The sequence below is a fragment of the Engraulis encrasicolus genome, chromosome 23, assembly GCF_034702125.1.
Source record: "Engraulis encrasicolus isolate BLACKSEA-1 chromosome 23, IST_EnEncr_1.0, whole genome shotgun sequence".
Lineage (NCBI taxonomy): Eukaryota > Metazoa > Chordata > Actinopteri > Clupeiformes > Engraulidae > Engraulis > Engraulis encrasicolus.
Window position 1 is genome coordinate 38,136,206 of NC_085879.1, and position 24,030 is coordinate 38,160,235.

The 24,030-nt window shown below is 46.1% G+C and overlaps 1 protein-coding gene across 3 annotated transcripts in view; it reads left to right on the forward strand.

The window, feature by feature from the left end:
* The window catches only part of wu:fb13g09 (ATP-binding cassette sub-family C member 5), a 64,063-nt gene that overhangs the window by 35,534 nt on the left and 4,499 nt on the right, over positions 1 to 24,030 (forward strand). For all 3 annotated transcript variants that reach the window (XM_063189783.1, XM_063189784.1, XM_063189785.1), the window contains 12 exons: positions 1 to 14; positions 908 to 1,095; positions 2,242 to 2,391; positions 5,273 to 5,402; positions 7,825 to 7,978; positions 9,659 to 9,787; positions 12,562 to 12,748; positions 15,198 to 15,287; positions 19,076 to 19,271; positions 19,555 to 19,714; positions 21,045 to 21,123; positions 21,966 to 22,079. The exon at positions 1 to 14 is cut by the window's left edge and continues 98 nt beyond it. In XM_063189783.1, coding sequence (XP_063045853.1) covers positions 1 to 14; positions 908 to 1,095; positions 2,242 to 2,391; positions 5,273 to 5,402; positions 7,825 to 7,978; positions 9,659 to 9,787; positions 12,562 to 12,748; positions 15,198 to 15,287; positions 19,076 to 19,271; positions 19,555 to 19,714; positions 21,045 to 21,123; positions 21,966 to 22,079 — 1,591 coding nt within the window. The remainder of the gene's footprint in view (positions 15 to 907; positions 1,096 to 2,241; positions 2,392 to 5,272; positions 5,403 to 7,824; positions 7,979 to 9,658; positions 9,788 to 12,561; positions 12,749 to 15,197; positions 15,288 to 19,075; positions 19,272 to 19,554; positions 19,715 to 21,044; positions 21,124 to 21,965; positions 22,080 to 24,030) is intronic.

Here is a 24,030-nt window from a genome sequence, read left to right on the forward strand (position 1 = left end):
GCCCAAATCAGGAGGTAAGGTGTCAAAATCTCCCCTCACATACCGGTAGTTTTTTAAACTAAATCTCAAATGCAAGAATCAGATCCTCATTAAGTTATCACTCACGCTGTCTCCTTCCCGCTCTCCTACTTTCTTTTCTCTTTCCTCCCACCGTTCTTGACTTTTCTTTCCCACTGTGTTCTCATTGTACTTTCTCTTGCTTATTCCAAAGTTTCATGCGTCATCTTTCTATGCATTATTCTGGTGTTCCATTCTCTGCTCCTTCCATGGGGAACTCATCAATTCCTTGGCTCTTTTATGTTATTACCTTTCCCTTTCTCTTCTTTCTTTCTTTCTTTCTTTCTTTCTTTCTTTCTTTCTTTCTTTCTTTCTTTCTTTCTTTCTTTCTTTCTTTCTTTCCTCTTCATCTCCTATCCCTCTCCCTCCTATTCACATCATTCCTCCTTGACAGACGTACAACTGATCCACAGCCACAAAATGATCTTTGTTGTATGACAATTCAACATCCGCTTTATTGAACCAGATGATCCAGAGACAGATCAACTAATCGGTGTACTAACAGAGAACAACAGACATGCTGTAAGAAATACACAATGGGACTTCAATGATGAACTTACTCAACTCAATCATAATTTGTCCACTACGTACCTTTCAGTGCATTAAATCTAGCAGATGCTTTCGTTCAAAGAGACTTTACAAGAACAGGGGGGCATAGTCCGCTGCCATACAACGTGTGTTAATCTTGTCTCTGGTATAGGTTCCCTGGTGCGGGCGGGCGAGGAGCAAGGTTCTGACGCGCTCTCCTGGGAGATGCATAAGTCGACCTACATGTACATCAAGGCAGCAGCCGGAAGTCTGCGTATGGGTGTCACTGCAATGCAATCTCGTGTCCTGTGTCCCCCCGCAGGTGGTGCCCTGATGCAGGCGGAGGAGAAGGGCTCCGGGGCGGTGTCCTGGGCGGTGTACAAGGCCTACATCAAGGCGGCCGGCGGACCCCTGGCCCTCGTCCTCAACCTGCTGCTCTTCATCGGCACCACGGGCAGCATCGCCTTCAGCAACTGGTGGCTCAGCCACTGGATCAAGCAGGGCAGCGGGGTAAGAAGAGCATTGTGTTACAGTCAAATACTGTATGCACGCACGCACACACACATACACACACTACACACACACACACACACACACACACACACACACACACACACACACACACACACACACACACACACACACACCACTGGCGGCATCGCCTTCAGCAACTGGTGGCTCAGCCACTGGATCAAGCAGGGCAGCGGGGTAAGAAGAGCATTGTGTTACAGTCAAATACTGTATGCACGCACGCACGCATACACACACACACACGCACACACGCACACACACACACACACACACACACACACACACACACACACACACACACACTGTATGGACCACGGGCAGCATCGCCTTCAGCAACTGGTGGCTCAGCCACTGGGTAGTGGAGTAAGAGGAACATTGCGTTACAGTCAAATACTGTATGCATGCACGCACGCACGCACGCACGCACGCACGCATACACACACTACACACACACACACACACACACGCAAACACGCACACACGCGCACACACACACACCACTGGCGGCATCGCCTTCAGCAACTGGTGGCTCAGCCACTGGGTCTAGCAGGGCAGCGGGGTAAGAGGAACACACTGCGTCAACTTACAGTCAAATGCAGTATGCACGCACGCACGCACGCACGCACGCACGCACTCACGCACGCACACACACACATGCACACAAACCACTGGCGGCATCGCCTTCAGCAACTGGTGGCTCAGCCACTGGGTCTAGCAGGGCAGAGGAACATTATGTTATACTCAAATACTGTCACACTAAAGCATATTAAAGCATCCTGCATGTTCAATCAAATCATCCCATCATCGTGTCAATGATGCACTGTCCTACTTTTCACCATCTCTGTCATAATGAAGGCAAAAAGCATAAAAGCAAATACAGTAAATGAAGTGTCATAATTCATGTAAGCAGAGAGAGAGAGAGAGAGAGAGAGAGAGAGAGAGAGAGTGAGAGAGAGAGAGACGGGGAGGGAGAGAAAGAAAGAAATATATATAATTTCATCGCTCAAGTGTGAGAATTCTAGTACTCAATTGTCAATCACTGAACAAATGTGCTGCCTTTTCGCAAACTGATCGAGGCAGCAATTCATGTAAGAATGTCTATTTTTGTCTTTTCTTCACCTTCAGGACGCCATCTTGGAGACGGAGTTTAATGAAACCATAGCCAGCGACAGCATGCGGCTCAACCCACACATCCAATACTACTCCCGGATCTACGTGCTGTCTATGCTGGTGGCCGTTTTATTCAAGACCCTGCGAGGCCTGGCTTTTGTCAAGGTAATTAACTCTATCCGGCCGTAACCTCTTCTGTGGCTCCACTGCCTTCTCCCACACTCTCCTCTCCTCTCCTCTCCTGTTCCTCAATCTCCTGCTCACACTGCAAACATTTCCTCTCCTCTCCTGTCCTGTCCTCTCCTCTCCTCTCCTCTTCTCTTCTCTTCTCTTCTCTTCTCTTCTCTTCTCTTCTCTTCTCTTCTCTTCTCTTCTCTTCTCTTCTCTTCTCTTCTCTTCTCTTCTCTTCTCTCCTCTCCTCTCCTCTCCTCTCCTCTCCTCTCCTCCTCTCCTCTCCTCTCATCCTGATTTTCTTGGATGGCTGCGCGTGTTAGAGCAGTCAGAATAAGGGCTCCATTCCCTGGGTTCATGGCGTCCATTCCCTTAACTTTTTCTTGAGGATCAGAGGGTGAGCCTGTGTGTGTGGGTGTGCACCAGGGCCAGTGACAGTGTTGGCTGGGCCCAGGACAAAGCAGCCTGAAAGGGTCGCCCCCTCTTAATACATACAATGAAATGAGGAGCCAATTACAACACCCCATTAGCCCGACACAACTGAACTCACCCACCCCCCTCCTTCCACATATGGGCTCTCTTGTAAAAGAGGCAACATCCTCAATGTAAAATGAAGATGTATGAATGATGAGAAATAAAATAAATATGCATGCAAAACCTCCTCATGTCCTTCACTGATCCCAAATTACAACTTAGAATGGGAATCCTATGAATTTACATTAATGTACCAGTAATGTCACAGTATCCATAGTGAAGAAGAGATGAAACTATTATGCTCCCTTGATGGGAGCTGCTTTTATATCTGTGCTGCTTGGTTGACTTTGCACAAGCTCCCCATTCGTTCTTCAATGACATAGCAAATGCCATCCCAACACTGAAGTGCCTCGATGGAGAGAGAATAATAAAGGAGAGAAAGAGATGGACATAATCTTCCTGACAGCCTCGCGTCCCCTCGTGCAACGCTTCTTTTTTTTTGTTCTGCCTGCGCGACTCCCTTTTTAATTGGCCATCTTTTCAGCAGGCATTCTTCTCTTCTCTTCTCTTCTCTTCTCTTCTCTTCTCTTCTCTTCTCTTCTCTTCTCTTCTCTTCTCTTCTCTTCTCTTCTCTTCTCTTCTCTTCTCTTCTCTTCTCTTCTCTTCTCTTCTCTTCTCTTCTCTTCTCTTTCCTCTCTTTTGGACTCTCCTCTCTCTGTCTCTCCCTCTCGGCGTCGTAATTGAAAGTGCCCGCGGGCTAAATCCATTTATCTAGCCTGGTGCTGTGTGACACATGGCTTAGGGGGCTCCTCAATGCTCGTCCCACAGGGCCTGGGTGTCCTCTCTCTCTCACTCACTCTCTCTCTCTCTCTCTCTCTCTCTCTCGACTAAGTGGACTTGACTAAGTCGTAACGCAGGGTTAGGGCCCTCTTTGCGTAATTATCGTGTGCCACTTGTATTCACTAATTTTTCCAGAGATGGCTAATCTTTAGTTAATTTTAATGTTTTGTTTTTCTTTCTCTCTCTTTTTTTGGTTTTTACCCTTGAGGTGAGATTAGATAGTGTTCGGGGTGGGGAAAGGCAAAGTAGCCGTTCAATATTCATTAGCGAAATTAATTTGTACTTTGGTGCCTCAAGCCGTTTGGTCCAAATGCTGAAATTGCCTTTTTGGGTTTGTGAGTTTCTGCTCCAGGTTTTTCGCCGAGAGGCATTTTGTTGCCAAGGGCTAGGCCTCATAACTAGAGAGAGGGAGAGAGAGAGAGAGAGAGGGAGACAGATAGAGACAGAGAGAGAGAGAAAGAAAGAGAGAGATATCATCTCATCGCTCAAGCGTGAGAATTCTAGTACACAGCTGTCAATCACTGAACAAATGTGCTGCCTTTTCGCAAACTGATGGAGGCAGCACAGCACAGCACATCAAGTCCCAGACAACAGGTTGCTTTCAAGCGCTCGACAATATGGCACATATGTGATGGCTAGTATGTACATATCTGTATGCTCGGTCCCATCAGCGTGTGTGTGTGTGTGTGTGTGTGTGTGTGTGTGTGTGTGTGTGTGTGTGTGTGTGTGTGTGTGTGTGTGTGTGTGTGTGTGTGTGTGTGTGTGTGTGTGTGTGTGTGTGTGTGTGTGTGTGTGTGTGTGTGTGTGTGTGTGTGTGTGTGTGTGTGTGTGTGTGTTTTGCAATGCACTGCACTCGACATCTGTGTTTGCTTTATGGCTCCTGCGAAGAAACCAGGGCAGTGTGTTCTTCTCAGAATAGTTTTTGACAAAGTAAGCACTCCCCCAACACCCAACACAAACATAACCCCAGCACAGTATGTCAAGGTTCATATTTTTTTTCTTTTTTTACGTTGCTATGTATGTCGATCGATCCGTTGGTCGGTTTGTCGGCTGTTTGTAGGCTTTGCATGTGACCTGTAGGTCTTTGGACATGTTTTTGTGTTGTTAAATCCCTGTTTATTGCCAAAAAATGGCTCCCCTGAAGAAACCAGGGCATTGTGCTATTCTCGGAATAGCTCTTAACAAATTAAGCACTTCTCCCAGCCCAAACACAACCCCAAGTCCAACCCAGAGTATCATGTTGTGCCTGTATCTGCTGTGCCTCTGTTTAGATAGGACCGTGAGATAATGACACGAAATGAGTTGGGGCAGCAAGACGGGGGAAGAATTAGGAAATAACCTCAGGTTGAACTCGAACCCAGATCCCCAGATTTTATGGTATTGGATTAATGGATTTATTAGCCAACTGCCCCCACCCCCCCATTATTAAACCATCATCTCTCAGTGTCGTTTTATTCCCTATTTATTGCCGCTAATCTGTTTACCTACCTGTACACACATACTGTTGTTCAGTTCGTCACCACCTGCGTCTTTGTTTGTTCAATCTGTGTGCCGCCACTAGTGTACGGTGCGGGCGGCGTCGGTGCTGCACGACAAGCTGTTCCAGAAGCTGATGCAGAGCCCCATGCGCTTCTTCGACACCACGCCGCTTGGCCGCGTCCTCAACCGCTTCTCCAAGGACATGGACGAAGGTGAGTACTTCACTGTAGTGCAGTATGGTTTTGTCTCTACGTAGTGTCTTGTTAGTTTTGTTCACTGTCTTAATAGCTTTTGTCTTTACTTTTAAAGCGATATTGCCCCATTTTTGGAAATAATCCCATTTTCCATCTTTCCTTCAGGTAAATAAATTGTCTTTCACTTCCAAATGAGTTTTTACCCCTCCCCTGTTAATCCAGCGCTCTCCCTATGTCTGGTGGCGCAGCTTGTTAGGATGCTTCATCGCAACTGCTGAATCCGGACAAGAACACTTAGCCAAAAGCCCGACACATCGGACCAAATGCCTGACATGTTGGACATTTGAAAAACAATTATTCAACTCAAGGAGAGATGGAAAATGGGCTTATTTCCTAAAATGGGGCAATATCGCTGTAAGTCACTGCCTGCCACTCTTGGTCAGGACTCCCTGGAAGGAGAGTCATTGTGGCTCAATGGGGCCTTTCCTGGTTAAAACTTTATACATGCTCAAGGCTCCACAACACCTGTTGCCAACAAAGACACCTGCTTCAAAAAAGGTCAAAGCCACCTTGGGTTCCATGAAAAGTGCTTTATGAAACCAAGTTATTGTTGTCGTTTTTATTAGTATTATTATTAGGCTTGGTAGAACAAGTGAAGACATGGACAAATGTGAGATTTCAGATCCCTTTTATACACACTCAAGGCTTTTACAACACCTGTTGCCTATCAAAACACCTGCTTCAATCAGTCTTCTCGGTAGAGTAAGCTTAGATAAGACATGGATGAAGGAAAGATTGGACAAGCCTCGTCCACAATGACCATGGAACACGAGCAGTTCAGATAAGTTCAGAGATCACCTTCTCACTAAGAAAAAGACTCCCATCTTTTACATGCCTAAGGACCTCCGCACACCGGCTCCGACAAAGTGCACAGCACTGCTCCACAAAAGCCTGGTCCATTGTTTTCAATACAACCCCGCACACCGATTCCTATGTCTGTGGACATCGGCTGGCGATTAGAGACGAGTTCTGTTTTGTCGAAGCCACCCATTGACTATCCATTCTCTGCTGTGGTGAAATTGTGTGCGGGGGTCGGAATTGTGTCGGAAGCTGAAGTGCTCCGCAGTGCTGTCGGAACCAATGTGCGGAGGGCCTTAGGCGCCACAACAGCTGTTGCTTACCAAAGCACCTGCGTCGAGGTGAAGGAGGTGAAGGTCAAGGATCAAGGCTCAAGGCTCTGTAGGACAAACAAGGAGTGGACCACTTGAGATGAAACATTTCACAGCTCATTTCTCAAAAGTTCATTGTGTGTCTAGATAGGGAACAGAAACAATAAGGGCAATAGGACATGTTGTCAAGCCTTAAGCTGGTAGTGACACAGTTTGGTCTTAGGTGTGTGTGTGTGTGTGCGTGTGTGTGTGCGTGTGCGTGTGCGTGTGCGTGTGCGTGTGTGTGTGTGTGTGTGTGTGTGTGTGTGTGTGTGTGTGTGTGTGTGTGTTTGTGTGCGTGTGCGCGTGTGCGTGCGTGCGAGCATGCGTACGAGACGTATGTGTGTGTGGCACAGCCTCTCTTGCCTGCTCCTTGTGTCAAAGTGACCTTGGAGCACAGCCAGTTCATCAGACAAAGCACTTCATTGTTCAGCTCAGATATGAAACTGTGAGATAGTGAGAAGAGACACAACTGAGAAAATGGCCACTCAAGGCATCACAACACCTGTTGTCTGTCAAAACACCTGCGCCAAGCAGGCTCAGTACAACAAGCAAGGAGTGGACCACTGAGGATGAAACATGCCATGGCTCATTTCACAGAAATCCTAGATGAGGAACACACACACGCAGACACACACACGCAGACACACACACACACACACACACACACACACACACACACACACACACACACACACACACACACACACACACACACACACACACACACACACACACACACACACACACACACACACACACACACAATGTGGAAATGTAGTCAGGCCTAAAGCCGGCCGTGGTTTGCTGCTGTTTTGCCTGAGGCCTGTGGGTGGCATATCTATGTGTGTGTGTGTGTGTGTGTGTGTGTGTGTGTGTGTGTGTGTGTGTGTGTGTGTGTGTGTGTGTGTGTGTGTGTGTGTGTGTGTGTGTGTGTGTGTGTGTGTGTGTGTCCATGTGCAAGGATAAAAGTATCTTCATTTGTTACCCGCCGCATAGAGAGACTATGAATCCATACCTCTCTCGTTGTGGCATATTTATGTTGAAGGACATCTTGGGTGTGTTTGTTTAGGAAGAGCATACGACAAGGGTGAATACAATAGAGAAAGGCTCATCACTACCTAATCTACGTATCTGTTATCTATACCTTATCTGAACCTTATCTAAACCTTATCTGTGTCTACTTTCATCCCCTCATCCATCCACCACTACCCCCCACCTTCCCCTTCCAGTGGACGTGCGGTTGACTATGCAGGCCGAGATGGTGCTGCAGAACCTCTCCATGGTACTGTTCTGCGTGGGCGTGGTGAGCGTGGTCTTCCCCTGGTTCCTCTTCTCCATCCTACCCATCGGAGCGTTCCTCTTCATCGTCAACCGCATCTCCAGGTAACCATGCATTGTTATGCACTGTAACTATGGTGTTAGACGTTTGCGATGGTGACGCAAGCAAAACGGAACAATACTGTCTATTCTAAAGATTCTAGAGCTGACTGTGAGAAGGCCTAGAATCGTTGGGCTTTTCAACAGTAGTTTCAGTACAGTTGCATGAATAACTTTAGGTGCAGATGTACTGTGCTTTACTAGGTTTATTCATAAGAAAAGAATGAATTCAGAATTCCTCTGTGTCTGTTTCCGTTTTGTTGTAGCTATGACATAACATTTACCTTGAGCTCATTGTGAGGAAGCCACATGGGAGCACAATGGTGTGAATCATACAGAATAATTGCCTTTTATTTTCATCACGCTATTTGTTTTTTATTCTTATGTTACGTAATTCAGCTCTAATGCGTATTGAGTGTGTGTGTGTGCGTGCGTGCGTGTGCATGTGCGTGCGTGCGTGCGTGTGTGTGTGTGTTTGCGCGCGCGTGCGTGTGTGTGTGCGTGTTTTGTTTTTAGTTTCTGTATGTCTGCCCATCTCCCACTCCCAGCCCTGTTGCCCCCATTCTCCTCTTTTTACGAGAGCAAGTCAATAACTCATATCAGACTTGGCATTCTCGCACCCCCTGTCCATGTCCATGTTATGCCACGCATCTAAAAGTAGAAATGCCACCCACCCCCCTCCTCCCTACCTCCCTGCCTCCCGCCATCTCCCCTTACACATCTTTTGTCAATAATAAAAAAGCTGTGCCCATCACCAGAGCCGGAGATCCGCAGTTTGGTACTCTGCCGGCTTAGCACTGATGTGTGACAAGGGGGTGGGGGGTGGTGGGCGGTGGTGGGGACCGGGGGGGGGACATGGTCTCATAAAGGTCCTCGTAAATCATCGGCAGCACACACACATCCCCTCCAACACACACACACACACACACACACACATACACATACACACACACACACACGCACACACACACACACACACACACACAAACACACACACACACACACACACACACACACACACACACACACACACACACACACACACACACACACACACACACACACACACACACACACATAAACACACACACAGAGTCCCACTCAAGGCTTCAGGAATGGCCGTTCCAGCCAGGATGTGTACATATATATTCAGTACGTCCATGGCACTGTCACAAGATCCCTTTTGTGTACCCTGCTCTCTCCTCCTTCCTCATCCTCTTGTGTGCCAGGGAACTGTCAGCTTGGCATCCGCGAAGGCCACACACACACACACACACACACACACACACACACACACACACACACACACACACACACACACACACACACACACACACACACACACACACACACACACACACACACAAGAAAAGTAATCTGCTTAAAAATGGGATAATACCGTTTACACAGCAGCAGCAACAGCAGCGCTATAGAATTCTTGTCTTGTTTTTTTTGGTTGCTGTTGTCGTTCCTACCCCGTACCTCCTCCTGTGGTGATATAATAGGATGTTGTGGTGTTTTTCTTTTGGCTCTAGATGTTGAAGCACTTCATCTTGTCTTGTCGTGTCTTTTGTGTGTGTGTGTGTGTGTGTGTGTGTGTGTGTGTGTGTGTGTGTGTGTGTGTGTGTGTGTGTGTGTTTGTGTGTGTGTGTGTCTTGTGTGTGTGTGTGTGTGTGTGTGTGTCAGGGTGTTGATCCGGGAGCTGAAGCGTCTGGAGAACATCACGCTGTCTCCGTTCACCTGCCACCTGACCAGCAGCGTCCAGGGCCTCTCCACCATCCACGCCTTCGGGAGGGGACCCGACTTCCTGCAGAGGTGGGTGACTGCACGTAATCATAGAGCAGTGGTTCTCAACCTTTTTTGAACAAACGCCCCCTGAACCTCATCCTAAGCCTCCCAACGCCCCCTTGACCTCATCATAAGCCTTCCAACGCCCCCTTAGAGTTGAAAAATGAAATAGACTAATGCCCCCTAATGGGAACTAAGCCCCGTCCCGACTCAGCTGCATCCTTTTCAACGCCCCCCCCAGGGCTCCTTAACGCTGTAGTACCCTCGTTGAGAAACACTATCATAGAGTCAATGACTGGGTTAAGCCAAGAGATTCAAGATTCAAGATAAATGTGTTTTGGTCCGATGGAATTTGTGCTGGAGACAGTGGCCACATAACACGTAACCAAATTCAAAACACATGGCACTGATGATACAGACATAAAGTGTAGGGACAATGACTTCCTGCAGAGGTGGGCCACACACACACACACACACACACACACTCACACACACTCAGGCCTAGAAAAAATAATGTTTTGGTTCCGGTTGCCGACCGACCCTATCATTTTTTGTGCGACCCAAAAAATTTTTGGGGAGTTTTTGGAATCCTCAAAAAAATATCGATGTTGTGTGGACGGTTGTTCATATTTTCAAGACACAACACGTTTCTTCATTCCCATAACTCGCAATCTCTCACTTTCTACCTGCCTGCAAGTTACTGAATTTGCATCGCATGACTATCCACATAGGAGCAACACGCGCGCGCGCCATAAGGGCCGCCGGCTTGATATTAGAAAACCCCAAATGTCACTGCAGAGTTGCGCACCTACTCGGTCACGTTGTAGGCTAATTATTATGCTACAACATGCTAATTGGTAGTCGTTGTAGCTCGTAAGTTTTAAACAACTTGCCTCAAAGCGTTCTTCTTGCAGACCAATAGCCTACGATGTAGAATAGTTTGGGAACCTGGCGAAAATGCCTGTCAAATAATTAGTCAGTAGCCTTACCTCACCCGACACTGACACAGCCTGACCACCCGCCTCGAAATGCAACACACAGACAACATTATGAGTATCCACGATTTTTGAATGTATTGATATTGTCTCGTCGTGTTAGAAAAGGGCTTCCATTCAGTCGCGCTGCATGTTCGACGAGATGCATAACTCGTTATAACAATACTACTAAATATGTAACAATACTAAAGTAGCACTGTATCAATACCTTGTAAAATATGTTAATATGAGAGAAGGAGGCTTTGCCTAAGTTTTCCTTCATTCTTTCATTTACCACAAGGCTTGGTTAACCAAGAAGTCGGTTGGCCTGCGCCCGTTATTTTCTCGCTCTCTCTCTCTCTGCTTGTCCCTCCACCATTGCACAGGAGCAGGGCGCCTGTCACTGTCTGACTCTCCGCACCTCCTCCAAATAATGAAATAGAAATGAACGATGATGTCGCCGCAAATACGACTGTTCGATGAAGACCTAGGACTACTACAGTTTCCTACAATGACGATTTAATGACAATGACGATGTTGCCCCTCAATCACCCGTCATCAGAGGCGATTCTAGGGTCAGGAGGGGCCCCAAGCAAAAAATGCAAAAGAATGAACATTTGAACCAAAATCACCACTGTTATTCACTCTCTAGGGGCTTTGGGGCCCCAAGCGGCTGCCTGCCTTGCCTGGTGGCAAGATGTGCCTCTGCCCGTCATTAAAACATTCATATCGCCTCAGGTGTCTACATCCTCGCGTAAAATAAAAAAGTGAGTAAATAGAATGTTTGCGAGCCAGAACCTTCATCCCAATGAAAATATCGTCTACAACGGATGATGGAAAGGAATAAAAAAAGTAAACGGGACATAGACCTACAGGAGTTAAAATAGTTGTCAGGCAACTGACAGCTGGACAAGTTTTGCCAGAAACGGTAGGCTATTACGCATCCTCATTTCGGTGACGGTCAGTATTGGCTCATTAATGCTTATTGTAGGCTATTTCATTGTAGCTATAGCAGGCCTCACTCCACTATCGTCCTTGGCATTGTTCCAACAATGCTCATGGCGAAATCTGGCGCATGTGGGGGGTTGGGGGTGTCGGACATAAAAAAAAAATAATAAAAAAAAAAATTGGAAAAAAAAAAAAAATCCGACCGACCCATGACCAAAGCTGACAACCAACCGGAACCAAACTTTTAATTTTCTTAGGCCTCACACTCACACACACACACACACACACACACACACACACACACACACACACACACACACACACACACACACACACACACACACACACACACACACAGATCATCACAGTCTCAATCAGGGCTGCTGCTGATAGCTTTTGTCGGGCCGGCCAGGCCAGGGGCAAGATACACAGCAGTGGGAGTGCATATCATAGCACTGGTGTTGTAATTATACCAGTAGCAGTGCTTCTAATACTACTTTTACACAACTCTGGGGTGCATTTGTCGAAAGCGTAGTTGTCAGCCGTTAACAACTTGGGTAGTTGTCAATGGGAAATCACATTGCAAACAACAAAGTAGCTATCGTAGTTAGCAAGTATGGTTTCCAGAAATGCACCCCTGATTATCTTTTGAGTGAAGTTTAAAGTCGAAGTATGTGTAGCCCTAACAAAACAGGTCTACTCCATAGAACCCTCGACTCCCAAACAGTACTTCTACTTCTTCTACTTTAAACATGTCTGATTATCTTTTGATTCTCTCTCACCTTCCCCTCCCTTCACCTGCGTGCCGTGCGTGCCCTTCCCTGCCACCCTGCCCCCCTGCCCCTGCCTCTCCCCTCCCCTCCCCTGCCCCCCCTGCAGGTACCAGTCGTTGCTGGATGCAAACCAGGCTCCGCACTACCTGTTCAGCTGTGCCATGCGCTGGCTGGCGGTGCGCCTGGACATCGTCAGCATCACCCTCATCACCCTCACGGCTCTCCTTATCGTGCTCATGCACCACCAGATACCCCCCGCCTACGCCGGCCTCGCCATCTCATACGCCGTGCAGGTGTGTTGTGTGTCGGCTGGTGTGTGTGTGTGTGTGTGTGTGTGTGTGTGTGCATGTGCGTGTGCGTGTGCATCAGGGCTTAACACTAACACACGCCAGGTAGCCAAATGCGGGTGAAAGTCGGCGTTGGCTAGTAGATACCGAAGGTTCACTAGCCATTCTGGCGGGTCCGTTACTATTCTAAATGATGAGGCACCGCATTTTGTAGTTTTTCCCCTCGGACCGTCTTTGCTACAAGCGCAATGCAGTGCGATTTCGCGAGCCTACAATACCCATGAAGCACCTGTGTCACGTGTCACCTGTGTCTCACGCGCGAGAGGAATCTGATAGAGCTAGTCTTGCGAATATGAGTGGCAGCAGCGAGCTACCAGCTGCACATCAGCGCGCGTTTGGAAATGTCACTGAAAACCTTCACGTGAAAATAAAGTAGCGAAGTTCATCTCAACTGACCTGTTTTGGGATCTGTCATTACAATGCATAGCCTAGTAGGCTAGTAGTGGACATTAAAATGACCAAGGCGAGAGGTGAACACCTCAGTCTTGTGAAAGTCTTGAGACTAATTAGCGCAGTGATAAGACAAGGACACATGCAGCATTAATAATGTTCGGTTTAAATAATTTTCTGATTTGCCTGTATGTCATCATACCTTAATATTCCTCCATGTTTCTTGTGCCGTTGTTCCCGACTGTCAAACGGGGCTTAAACAACGCGCAGTAGTAGCCTTCCAGACTGCACAAATCATGTCCCATGTCCCTTCGCATGTGCCCATCTTGCCTTGCGTCCGTTTAGCCTATATTTTAAACAACTCAATATTAAACGGAATGAAAGGAAGTCGTAGCTCCTTCTGTAGTTACCGGCCGCATATTTGTGTGCCTTCTAGTGGATAGCCTACTTTTATGAGAAAATATTCCAGAAGAGGTGTTATTCCACATCCATGACCGAGGACATGCGAAGCTTGGCAATGACTTTGCACTATCTACTTTGCGCATCGAAAGTGCCCTTCAGATCAAAGACGGAAATATTTTGCTCTCATGTAGCTTACATTTGTGCCCTTCCACAACACTGTGCTTGGTGTTTCTGCACGGCTATGCCATTCCTCAGATAAGTTCATCTGTTCTTATAGCATGCATGCATGCATGCATGCATGGACCAGTTAATAACAATTCTAGTTATTAGGCCCTATATTATATTATATTATATTATATTATATTATATTATATTATATTATATTATATTATATTATATTATATTATATTATATTATGTTATATTATCCTACATTACATTATTATAGCCTATTATATAATTCATTAAAGCTGCTATGATGGTTAAGAAAATTATGGCTAGTGAAGAGGCCCAATGGCTAGTGAGTCAGGAAAACCACTAGCCAAAATGGCTGGTAAGCGAAAAAGTTAGTGTAAAGCACTGGTGTGCATGTGTGTGACTGATGTTCTTTGCAGCTGTAGAAATGAAATGACAAGTAGCTTTTGTTGTTTCGTACATTTTTTTCCATTGTCAACTGGGCTGGTCATCCCATCTGCCATTACCTTTAAAGAACACACACATTTGATTGAATGCTGTCCCAGTAAGAAAAGTCTGGGGGAGCGAATCTGTAGTACTGCTCCCCTACTCCCGTACTCACGTCAGAAGTGGTCACTGTCCTGGATAAATGACCAATTACCAATCACCTTTATTCAGGTCAATGGAAGTTAGTGGGTGAAGAGTCATTGAACAAGACATCCAACTGCACTCATTCTAGACTTTTTGTGCTGTTGGAGTACCAGCAGTTACACATGCAACATTGTAACTAGTGAAAAATGCAAGAACGTGTGTGGAGCTCAAACTTCTTTTGAACAAACGCCCCCTTGATCGTGTCATAAGCTTGTGAATGCCCTCTTGACCTCATCATAAGCGCGCCAACGCTCCCTTTAGTATAATAAAAATAAAATCGATAGACTATTGCCTCCCAATTGTAACTTACCCTTCTCCGTCTCAGCTGTCTCCTTCTCCAGACTCTCCAAGGGCTCCCTAACACTCCCTGGTGGGCTCTAGAGCCCCTGTTGAGAAACACTAATCTACTGTATAGCACCATCCAAGCAAAGTCAGACTGTGTGTTATTTCTTACAAGCTTTCGTTGTAACCAGCGGGGCGGGCAGATTATATCTGAACAGATACGGACACCCTTGCAAGACGTGTAGCAGATGTCTCAGATGAGATATTTTTGACATTTTTTAAAAAGGGTTGCAAATTGTGTGGCAGTCTTTCATCAGAGTGTGTGTAGTAGTATATGTGTGTGTGTGTGTGCCTACTTGTGCGTGTGTGTGTGTATGTGTGAGTGGGGTACTGCCCAGCCAAGCTTAGCCCTCTCTCTCTCTCTCTCTCTCTCTCTCTCTCTCTCTCTATCTCTCTCCCTCTCTCATCTCGTCTCTTTATGCTTTCCTTTCACACAGCTCACTGGACTGTTTCAATTCACCATCCGCCTGCTGGCAGAGACGGAGGCCAGGTTTACGTCAGTGGAACGGATCAACCATTACATAAAGGTAGGACTGAGCAGAGCCTGGGTGACCGAGGAGAGGAGAGGAGAGGAGAGGAGAGGGGAGGGGAGGGGAGGAGAGGAGAGGAGAGAGGAGAGGAGAGGAGAGGAGGGGAGGGGAGGGGAGAGGAGAGGAGAGGAGAGGAGAGGAGAGGAGAGGAAAGGAGAGGAGAGGAGAGGAGAGGAGAGGAGAGGAGAGGCAAAGAGGAGAGGAGAGGAGAAGAGAAGAGGAGAGAAGAGGGGAGAGGAGAGGAGACGAGACGAGAGGAGAGGAGAGAAGAGGGGAGGGGAGGAGAGAAGAGGAGAGAGCCTTTTCATGTGTCAGCAGCACCAATACTAAGAAGCAGGGGGAGGTGGTGGGGAGTGGTGTGTGTGTGTGTGTGTGTGTGTGTGTGTGTGTGTGTGTGTGTGTGTGTGTGTGTGTGTGTGTGTGTGTGTGTGTGTGTGTGTGTGTGTGTGTGTGTGTGTGTGTAATGGGCGTGTGTGCGTGTGTGACAGAGAGAGAGACTATGTGTGTGTGTGTGTGTGTGTGTGTGTGTGTGAGAGAGAGAGAGAGAGAGAGAGAGAGACAGAGAGAGGGAGAGAGAGAGAGAGAGAGAGAGAGAGAGAGAGAGAGAGAGAGAGAGAGAGAGAGAGAGAGAGAGTACTGTATGTATGTATGTATACTTGTGTGTGTGTGTGTGGGGGGGTCGCTGGCCAATGTTGATGACAGGGCACACGCTATTCAATTGACACGAGGTGCCGTGTGGGGTATGACAGCACAGTCAGGCGGGCATTATAGGCAACTGCATGGGCACTGCATGGGCCGACGGTGATGGCGGGCGAGCTGGCAGGGCGGGGACGTCAGGCGTGGCACTGCCCCCCACAGGCAGCAGGGGGAAACATATGGAAGGCAGCGGGTTAGCCACTGCACAGCGAAAACACAACACACACACACACACACACACACACACACACACACACGTGTGCGCGCGCACACACACACACACACACACACACACACACACACACACACACACACACACACACACACACACACACACACACACACAAGCAGAGCAAACACACACACACACACACACACACACACACACACACACACACACACACACACACACACACACACACACACACACACACATAAGCAGAGCAAACACACACACACACACACACACACACACACACACACACACACACACACACGCACACACACACACACACACACACACACACACACATAAGCAGAGCAAACACACACACACACACACATACACACACGTCCATAAAAGGCTTTATGGCATCACTGAAAACACACTAGGGGGCAAAAAAGTAATAATACGCCGCCTGCTAGGCCACTGATTTTTTTTTCCTTGTGGAAATTGATTAAAATTATACTTATATAATACTAATATAATTATAAAGAAATAAAATAAAATAGTGGTTTTAATGCTTTTTTAACGGTTTTCATTCTGTTATTATATTATCATTACCACCTGATGGTCCTTATAGTTAAAAAAGCTATTCAGACTTCAGAGAAATTCCTCTAATATAATGACCCCTCACATGCTGAGTCATTCAGGGTCGTGTGTTGTCGATGACAAAGTGTGCATGCCTAGAGGGCTCGTGATTGATTTGTCATCAGTAGGACATGATTGTGGCACTCAATAGTGGCTATGGCTGTGGTGATCTGCCATGACGATACAGACTAGGCCCCAGCAGGGAAGCCGACAGGTGGGGACAAAGGGGTCAGTTGCCCCGGGCCCAGAGAGAGTGGGGGCCCAGAGAGTCTTCATTAAACTGTATGTATTGGTTGGGGTGGCCCTTTCAGATGACTTTGTCCTGGGCCCGGCCAAAGCTGTCAGCGGCCCTGGGCACCAGTCTAGTTTTTTTGCCAGCAGAGTCACAATTACAGTAATCCATGTTGTACCTCTCATTACGCCTAATCTCGTTTACAAATGGCTCCGGGGCAGCAAATCAATCAGGGGAATAATGGGTGCCATAGACGAACGCGCTGGTGACTCATTTGTATCCGTGTCGTTTGTTTGAAGCACATTTCTTTTTTCTTTTTCGTTCTTTTTTTTTGTTTGCCGCAGTGAATGTGCCTCCTCGAAGTCATTTACCCTCCTCTGACCCAGGCGTTTCCGCTGGATGCGTTAAGTCAGACACTTATCTGCTTACACCAGACACAGCAGCAGCACAGCAAACATTTTGAAGCAAACAAGCAGCCCATTCTTTGCGATGCAATTTTGACGCAACTTGACTTAACATAACGTAATGCATCCAGCGTATTTCCAGCCTTCATGTTTTGTGATCATTTTTGATCATCACACGATTTTTTTTTGTTTTTAGTGGATTATCCAAGAAGCATATTCATTGCAGTACATTAATTACCAATTACTAATGAATTTATGGGCATTAGCTGTGGTTGTACTACCTGACGTCTAAGCCCAAAAAAAGATTGTCATTGACCCGTGTACTCACTGAATTAGACTGTGAAAAAAGTGAAAAAAGTGTACTGAAGGAGGCAGGGTGGGGGTGGGGTGGTAAAGTTCAAGTATAGTATTGAGAGGAAAGAAGCCAGAGGAAAGAAGCTTTTTCTTGAGTCTTTCTGTCTTTGTCTCGAGTTATCTTTAGGATCAGCTGATTCAGAGCTGCTTGGATCAAATTTGTGGCAGGGTCTTGACTCTTTGAACCCGGGATTGAAAGCTCTCTGATAACAGTGCGAGATTTGGCCCAAAGGCTATTTTTCGCATCTAAGTAGAAAAGTTGTTCTTGTAGCAAAACAAAAATCTGTCACGTTAAAGCGATGATGATATCTCTGTAATGACCTTGGAGCAGTGTGGGAAATTGTGCATGAAGTGGGGAAAAAAAGTTACAAGCCGTGATGATTATGATGGTGACACAAAGCAAATGGCATTTCTGTGTCTCGCAATCAGTCACATGAAGGCTTTGTGCACGTGCCAGCAATCCAACAGCTGTAATGCAGTTACTGTCATGTGATGCACATTAGCCGCTTCCATTAAAGTAATACTGCTCAAACGATATGAAGCGATGTGAGCTCCACAGCCCCATTTTAACTCAATAAATGTCCAAGTAAAATGTCAACATAAATTATTAAACACTTAACGCTGATTTATTCATATGTAAATCAACGTGAAATCCACATCCGTAGTGGCATCGTTGCCGCAGAGAACAGGGGAAACTGGAATTTAGTTTTCTAATCTAAATGATTTGGCTTGCTAATTGTTATAACGGTGTCTTGGGGAATAATGTCCAATAATGACTGTCATAATTATTCAGCCGGCCGTAACACGAGGTGATTAAAGTCTTCCCATTGACCTAATGCTCTGTTTATCTACGCCCCCCTCCCTCTCCCATTCTCTCTGTGTCCCTCTCTTTCTGCCCTCTTTCCATGGCACTCCCTTTTTCCTTCTTTTTCTTTGTTCCTGTCTGGTCTGGTCTCCCTCGCTAATATCTTCTCTGTCGCTCATGCTTCTTTTTTTCTTTCTTTCTTTCTTTCTTTCTTTCTTTCTTTCTTTCTTTCTTTCTTTCTTTCTTTCTTTCTTTCTTTCTTTCTTTTTTTCTGTCAATCTTTCTTTCTGTCTTTCTTTCTTTTCTCTCTGTCCTCCATTATTTCCTCCCCTGTCTCTGTCACTTCCTCTCTCTCTCTCTCTCTCTCTCTCTCTCTCCCTCTCTCTCTCTCTCTCTCTCTCCCTCCCCCTCTCTCTCTCCCTCTCCCCCCTCCCCCCCCCCTCTCTCCCCTCTCTCTCTCTCTCCCTCTCCTCTGCCCTTCAGAACCTGGAGTCGGAGGCCCCTCGCCAGAGTCCTGACTCATCATCAGCTCCCGGTTCCAGCTGGCCGCAGGAAGGAGGCGTCCGCTTCCAGGAAGTGGAGATGTCCTACCGTGACGGCCTGCCGCTGGTCCTCAAAAAGCTCTCCTTCAACATCAAGCCAGAGGAGACGGTGGGAATCATCGGCCGAACTGGCTCAGGTATGGAGGGGGCATTAGACAGCCATTCATTTATTTTTTTAGTTGTTTGTATGCTTTTAGGTAGTTATTTTTAATTCAGTCTTGTCATCCTTTCCTGAGCCCACATTGTCAGGTCTGGTGGTTGGGGGGGAAAAACCTTTGCAGTTAGACAACCTAAACATGTCTATGGAAGGAGCACAACCCATTCTTCAACAGAGATCCTATTGTGTAATAAAATGTATTTATTACTGGGTTTCTCAAACCTACGTACATAAACATGGCCCATCTCTCTCCACCTCTGCAGGCAAGTCGTCCCTGGGCGTGGCACTGTTCAGACTAGTGGAGCTGAGTGGCGGCTCCATCGTCATCGACGGCGTGGACATCTCCCGTATCGGCCTGGAGGAGCTGAGGAGCAAGCTGTCCGTCATCCCCCAGGAGCCCGTGCTCTTCATCGGCACCGTCAGGTATGCTCCGCTCCGCCTCAACGCAAAGTCTTCGTATGTTCTGGTACTTAAAAATATGGTCAAACTCAACTCCAGTCGTTGCTGTTGCAAGTCTTGCCAAGGAACCCAAAGGCACACTGCTGGATTAAGCTAAAAAGCCTTTAACCCATTGATGCTGGCTGTTGCGTTGCGCAACATTGGCCCTGGCGCCTGCCAACATTCAGGCTCATGAGATTTGAGACAACTTATGAAGAATCTTTGTTTGTTTGAGATGAATGAACACATTCCAATGAAAGATGGGGGTCTTAGCGTTTAGATGCAACTCATTGCATGTCTTTATGTGCTTCAGAGGCTGAGATATTTAGGGTTTTTTAAAGGCTGAGGGCAGCTGTTCTTAAAAGGGGCTCAGGCATTCAGCACCCTTTTCTGCAGGTGCCTTAGGCGTCAATTTGTTAATAAGATGGGCTGAAGTGTTGCAACAAGCGTCTTCTTCAGAGCCCATCCATTAATCCATTAATTCCCAAGTCCCTATGACAAAGAAGGCTCAGGCAATCAAGGCAAGGCTGTTAACATGGCTCAGACCCAAATCCTAACCCTAACATCTAGTTGCGCAACTGCAGTGCGTTGTAATGGCTTGGAAGCTTACATGTACAGTAGCTCAATGGGTCGCTCATACACCAGACCAGATGCTCCTTACCTTTCCCAATATTACGCTGTACTGGGTTTGTGTTAAGATGTGAACCAGCAGTGCGGAGAACGGTTCTACTCCAGCCTTCATTTTGTTGCCTTATTTTTAACAATGACAATAAAACGCTTGAATCTCGAATCTAACCCCAGGGGCTGCTGCTACTGTAGTGTCTTGGTAGCTCAGCTCGACGTGTAGCTCATCTTGACATCACATGACTACACCATAACACATCCCCAACTCATTAACCCATTTAAGCCGGAGGCACCTGAAAAAAAAAACCTGCTGAATGCCTAAGCCCTTGTTGGGAAAAGGTGCCATCAGCCTATAAGAGCCTAAATATCTCAGTCTCCGAAGCACATGAAAAACATGAACTAAGTCGCATTTAAAAGCTAGGACCCTTATCTTGCATTAGAATGTTCATTCAGCTCCAACAGTCAGCTCAGTGTTCATTCAGCTCTAACATGCTCACATTTGTAATTAAGAAAACTAAAATCTCAAGAGTCTGAATGCAGTGTCTGTGTCGCTCCAGGCGCCTTGCCTTGGTCAATGCAGCGTATGCACAGCATCAGGCTGAAATGGGTCTAAGGGGCTGTCTGACAAGGATGACTTGGATGATGCTGATGATGTCTTTTGTCTGGTCTTGTCTTTGCTGTGATATGACAGGTCCAACTTGGATCCGTGGGGCCAGTACACAGACGAGCAGATCTGGGAAGCCCTGGAAAAGACACACATCAAGGACATGGTAAATATGTTTGTCTGTCTGTTTGTCTGTCTGTCTGTTTCCCCTACCTGCCACCACACTTGTGCTTCCATTTTTCGCTCAGTTGTTTGCGCTCAATCTTTCTATTGCGCTCTCTCTCTCTCTCTCTCTCTCTCTCTCTCTCTCTCTCTCTCTCTCTCTCTCTCTCCCTCTCTCTCTCTCTCTCTCTCTCTCTCTCTCTCTCTGTGAGAATAGGAACATTACAAGTCAACAGTCTGTTCATCACTCCTACCATCTAAATGTTTTTTTTTATTTTTTAGATTAAAGCATTTTGGGACATGATGTTCATTAGGGCTATTTTTGCAATAGACCGTTTCAAGAGATTGGAATCATTGACGTCACGGCTATTCCCATTAGGGATCTGTATTAACATTACCAATGATGGAAAAATGTAGGAGTGGAGTAGCCTGGGAATTCGTATGCTGTCTTGTGCACTTGATCTGATTTAAAGAAACCCTTGCTGAAATATTCGCCTGAGTTTGGGAGTCCATCCAAACTCAGAACTGGGAAGGCTTGGCAAGATCTAAGTTATAAAAACGAAAGCTTGAAGCTTGTTCAAAGATCCAACATGTCAATAACAGATGAAAAGACTTTCCATCAAGCTTAAGGTAGTATATTGATCAACCTCCCAGACGAAAAAAAGCCCAAAAAAGAATAGATAGTTCCCAGTCTATATCTCACTTGTGATATAGGATGGCAATAGGAGTGGAGTAATTTGGGAATGAAATGGAACACTATAGGTCTGCCTTTGTTCTCACCATTACAAGGGATCTACTGTATGTTATTGCTTCTTTCTCACCATCTTTGTGCCATCTCTTGTTCAGGTTAGCCTGCTGCCTCTTTCCCTGTACTCCGAGGTGACCGAGAATGGAGAGAACTTCTCTGTCGGGGAGAGACAACTCCTGTGCGTGGCCAGAGCACTTCTAAGACACAGCAAGGTAAAGTGCATAACTTGTCTTTACACCAGGGGTGGAGAACCTATGTCTCAAGGTAATTTAAATGTTATGCAGCTTCAGATGAAATAGGACATATTTTGTGACATATAAGTAATCTTAGAAAATACATTTGCAATACAATTAAGTTGCATTCAGGGGACCTAAAGAAGGTGAAGTCTGTTTTAAAGGTGGCTGCCTTCAATATAGACCTAAAGTGCTGGGGGAAATCCTGGTTTGTGTTCATAGTATGGCCCTCGGAGGACTTTTACGGCCCTCGGATGAATTTGAAGTGGCCCCTAGAATGAAAAAGGTTTCCTACCCCTGCTTTACACCAACATCTGCCCTTAACGACTCCCTCCTGATATGACTGATTTTTAAACCAATCTCTGTAGTGATCTTGGCTTTCATTCCGACGAGGCTTTCTTCGCTTCATTTGTGTATTCATGTATGCAGTAAGTGCGGTAACAGGTGCCAGAGAGGCTCCAATTATTGTGTAAGGATTAGCGTTGAATCAGATTACCGGCTTTCCGACTTTCCAAATTGCAATTGCACGCATGCTCGCAAATGCCATAAAAAAATGTTGCCCTCTGTGTTATGCACAAGTTGTTCCTACCGTTTCATCACGTCTTGAATGTTCTGCCCTGTTTTGTTTTTTTTCAAACAGTGGCTGTAACGCAGCAGTGCAACGTACACAAAATGGCTAAACATTGCCACCACATGGCAGTAAATAAATAAAGGCTCATTGCACAGTCAGATCACTCTGCCATATCACTGACAAAAAAAAACCCTGGCCTATCATGAGACGCATGAGTAGTGTGAATCGGCGTATCACTGTTTTATTTTTCACTCCTCACTAGATGGTCTCATCAAGCATCTGTGCCGCTTAACTGAATGCAGCCTTGATGCCATTTTTTACTGATGTTGTGCTGCTGGTGCTGCTTATAGTGTCGGACGAATGTGGTCCCTCTTGTGCAGTACAGCTACATCGTCACAACACTATTCACTTCTCGCTGACTCGGACAAAAGTTTAAGAAAATATTGAACCTGCATTGTGCCGCTTCTATTCTTCTTGCTGCTTCAGTCCTTGCTTCACTGGAACACACACACACACATTCTACTGAGTATCACTCAGCCAGTAGTTAGTAGCAATATGTACAGCTGCAGCTTAAGGCTTTGATTACACATACAGTATGTGGATGTTTTTAGATGCAGATTTGTTTTTAAATCTGTTTACATATTAAAAAAAACATAAAAAAGAATAAAAAAGCACCATTGTGACAGGTGGGTTTTAGCCCCCTAATTTAAGCGATTCAAAAGTCGCCATGGCAGCTGCCCTAAGCGAGGGAGCCTGCGCAAGAGAGCCGATCAGAGAGTGGCCATAACAAATGTTTGAATAGATACAACTGACATAATTGGCTATGGGCTACGTGTATGCCAAGATATACAGTGCCCTCCATAATTATTGGCACCCCTGGTTGAGATGTGTTAAAAGCCTTAAAATAAATTCAGTGTTTATTGCAGAAGAATACTGTCACACTGAAAATTGTAGGAAAATGTAGCCTTCAACTCAAATGAATTGTAAGAAAATAAAAAAATCCCTGACTAAAAAATAATTATTTTTCATTAAATCACCTGTTCCACAATTATTGGCACCCTTAACAATTCCCAGGAAATAAATATAATTGAAGCATTTCTGTCATTTCTACAGTAGTTTACAAAGTTTACCAGAGTATGTAGGAACATTTAATTAGTAATTCATCACTTCCTGTTTCCCTGAGGTATAAATATGACGTGACACCGAGGCCATTTCTCTTATCCACTCTTAAACATGGGAAAGACAAAGGAACACAGCATACAAGTGAGGCAGATGTGCGTCGATCTTCACAGGTCAGGCAGAGGCTACAAGAAGATTGCCACTCAACTGCAGCTGCCCATATCCACTGTGAGAGGAATA